We start from the raw sequence: 3883 nt of genomic DNA on the forward strand, positions 1-3883 counted from the left end.
TAACCAATGGAGATCGGTGTGGTTCTGAGATCAAAAGCTACAAATATTTCAACACAACGTTCTTTATTGATTTTTCCGAGTTTACATTCAGAACCATTAATCCAATTTTACTTAAAACTGTCTTGACAGAGCAGCATATAGTTGACCATGAGTGAAAACCGGGCCTTGAAGAAACAAACCAACATGAGAATGATTTTCTTTGGCTCTTAAATCGCTCCCAACAGAATGGTCTTATTAATAGTCACTGCAAATCAAACAGACAATGGAAACTGCCTTCTTTGAAATCTAAAGGAATTCGTTTATTCAAGGTAAAGCAGGAACTCTTCCCAAGCTACCTAAAGGGATAATTAACATAAGCGAGACACAAGTTAATGCTCCCACATGGGTACCTGATACGGAGAATTTTGATCATAAATGGTAAGTAAATAGAGTATCATTTATAAATTAAACATGTCACCTAGGTTTTGTTATACAGGTAAAAGCAGCTAAGCTTATCTATTCGACATGATAGTACAGTTAGACATTAGTGGTGTAATTTCCAAGATATATTTTCAATTAAGAAGTTTCCACTAATAGTAATCTGGTCTAATACCTTTGCATTTATTGATCGAGTTGTCTCCCATAATAGAGTATCCGAGCTGCAAAAGAGTTATGGGGACATGATTACGAGTTCTATATTTATAGTGTACAGGATAATAAATACTAAAGCAAATACTTTTAATGTTATACCTTATTAGACGAGTTTAGCATTGTAGAGTTACATACTTGACCTGTGACTAATCAGCAGCCTTATCAACAAAATGTTATATTGTTTGGTACTATTCCAAAACCTGTAGTGGTAAAAGTGAGAAGCCTGTCGGAAACAGAAACTGTTATTTATATACATTTAGAACCGGCTGTGTTTTCAGTTTTTTACATATACAAATTATAACTACTGATAATGACTCTAATGAGTACGGTATTACAAGTTATCGTTTTCGATGACTGTTTTGATTGCAAAATAACCAAATTCCTAAGACCAGAATCTGCTTGTTATAAACACACATAAGGGGGAAAAAATCATTTATTGTGAACATAAGAAAAGTACTCAGTACAAAAGAGGAAGAAATGAACATATCTATGGAAATATGAAATTAAGACCACAGTAGGAACGAAAATCTCAAAAACTGCATCTTCTTAGATAATGTTTTTGACAGAAATCTCAAAATGACATCTTACCCCATGCATACTCTAGCTTTATTTAACAGCTTCATCAAAAACTCAAAAACAAATAACATTCAATTCTATAATAAGTCAATAACCAACACCCTTGCAAAATTATAAAACTTCGTTTTTGATAACCTACAGCATTTACTTGGCTAATATCCATGTCCACCATAGTTAATTAAGATTATGCTCCTAGTTAATAAAACTTTTCTTCTTGATAACTTCCAACATTGTAGCAACAATATACATAAAAAGATGGTTAGCTACACATCATCCAACAACGACAAATATGAAAATACTTAAAAGTTGTGAACTAAGTGAGGTTATCTAATGACCATTTCAATGACCATAATTCTCCTAACGAGGTTATCCCTGATGAGGTTATCCGTACGTTTCCATCAAGTATTTTGGCACTAGCCTACCAATCAACTGAGTCAACGCCTCCTTCAATGAACCATTTGCTATCTTATTCACTAACAGTGTTAAGGTCGTAACATCAATCGAGTAACTTCTTTCTTCCATTTCATGTAAAAGAATCTCTACATCATCATAGTATCGACTGTTTAGATATCCTTGCAGAAGAACGTTGTAAGTAATATCATTCGGCGGGCAACCACTCTCACCCATTTCTAGAAACAACTTCTTTGCATCACTTGGTAGACCTTCCTTACAAAGAGAACTAATCATCACATTGTATGTTTGAATATCAGGTTTCAAGCCTTTATTATTTAGGTCCTCAATGAGAACCCTTGCGATATCAAACTTATCACAAGCGTATGCACCATCAATCAGGATATTATACACAACAATATCTGAATTGAGCTTGCTATTACCCATTAACTTGAACAAAGAGAATGCATCTTCTACTAGACTGTTGCTGCAAAGACCCTTTAAGATTATTCCATAAGTTAATTGATTAGGAAGAAGACCTTGTGCAAGCATCTCATCAAATAGTTTGCGAGCAGCCGCACATCGCCCAACACTAAATAATCCTTGTATCATGCAATTGTAAGTCACTATATTACGTTTCAAACCTGTTCTTGCCATTTCAGAAAACATATCCATGGCCTTGTCTATCATCATATTCTTGCAATACCCATTTATTAAACTATTGTAAGTGACAACATTAGGGACCAGACATTTAAGTGTCATTGAATCAAAAGTTTTTTGTGCTTTGCTCATTTCACCTCGCAAACAGTAACCATCAATAAGTGAATTGTATGTTACTACGTTGGGCATCGATCCTCTCTCAAACATGATGTTGATAACAGCTTGTGCTTCATCTGCTTTACCGTCTTTGCATAATCCATCCACTAATACACTGTAGGTTTGCACATCTAAAGATATCCTTTCATCATCCATTTCTTTTAGTATGTTACAAACCTCATCCCAACGACCTAAGCTACAAAGACCATAAATCAAAGAGGTGTATGTGATGACAGTTGGTAGAATCCCTTTGCGAAACACCATCTCATTGAAAAGTTCAAAAGCATCATCGATCATTTTGTCTTTGCAAAGACTGTCAATGATGGTGTTATATGCAATGACATCAGCTTTATGACCTCTTTCATTCATTAGCCTAAGCAAACCAATAGCAGTACAGTTTTTTCCATACTTACAAAGTCCCTTAATCATTGTGCTATACATAACTACATTAGGTTCACAAAGATTCTGTTTGATAATCTTTTTGAAGAATATCTCAGCTTCAAGAATCCTATCTTCTATAACAAGTCCATCTAAGAGTGTACTATAAATCCACACATCAGGTACAATGGCTTGTCTGAAGCAAATACCTAGAAGCGCAAAACCGTCATTGGTACGGTGCAAGTGGCAACAACACTTGATAGAAATACCAATAGTGTATTTATTAAGAGGAACACCAAGTGAACACATGTGTTTGAAAAGATCAAGTGAAGAAGAATAATGTTTCATTCTGGTGACAGCAGTCAACAAATGAGTGAATTTAAGTACAGATGGCAGAGGTCTTCTAATAGTCATTTCATCAAACAGATTGTAAGCATCATTCAAGTTGGTAACTTTTTGATACCTAGATAGAGAGCGTTCATCATAATCATTATGAATTGAGATAGATTTGGAGTGCAGGGAAGCTGCTAGAAATGATTTATGAGGAGGATCAAATGGAAGACCTAATTGAAAGGAATATGAAAAAGGGGTTTCAAAGAAAATGTTGGTAGGAGAAAGATCACCTGTGAACTTGATGAAAGAATTAACAGCAGAAGCGATATAATTTCTGCATTTCATCGCCATTTCCTTCACAAGAAACGGAGATCAACAACCTTCGAGCCAAAACCTCAGTTCTCCCTTGAGTCCCTCCTAGAAAGGTTATGAGCTGGTTACCTCTTTATTCACCATTTTACTGTACACTATAATCTACGAATAATCTCTGTATCTTTGTATTTACTCCGTATTACAGTAGTTAGTATTAAAATTAAAATTTTAAAATATATTTATATTTATATAAATATAAATTGAATTGAGTATAAACAAGTATTCAGGTCGGCCCGCTTCGCTGGGCCCAAAATCGCTAGCCTGAAAAGGGAAAAAAAAAAAAAAAAAAAAAAAGGCAACTTCAAGGTTCGATCCTGCGTCTCTTAAGATTTCAACAAACATTCTTACCAACTGATCTACATATTCATTTTGATAAATTTATAGTTTG

General features: G+C 34.5%; 1 protein-coding gene across 1 annotated transcript; it reads right to left on the minus strand.

Moving 5' to 3' along the window:
- Positions 1-1362: 1362 nt before the first annotated feature.
- Positions 1363-3474, minus strand: LOC139889818 (uncharacterized). Its single transcript, XM_071872742.1, has one exon. It carries the CDS (start codon positions 3472-3474, stop codon positions 1588-1590), a length of 1887 nt encoding a protein of 628 aa, XP_071728843.1. The 3' UTR covers positions 1363-1587.
- Between the last annotated feature and the right edge of the window lie 409 nt (positions 3475-3883).

This window comes from Rutidosis leptorrhynchoides, chromosome 2, assembly GCF_046630445.1.
Source record: "Rutidosis leptorrhynchoides isolate AG116_Rl617_1_P2 chromosome 2, CSIRO_AGI_Rlap_v1, whole genome shotgun sequence".
NCBI lineage: Eukaryota > Viridiplantae > Streptophyta > Magnoliopsida > Asterales > Asteraceae > Rutidosis > Rutidosis leptorrhynchoides.

Coding starts and splice junctions, on each gene's coding strand:
- LOC139889818 (XM_071872742.1), bottom strand. CDS start 3,474: ATGGCGATGAAATGCAGAAATTATATCGCTTCTGCTGTTAATTCTTTC.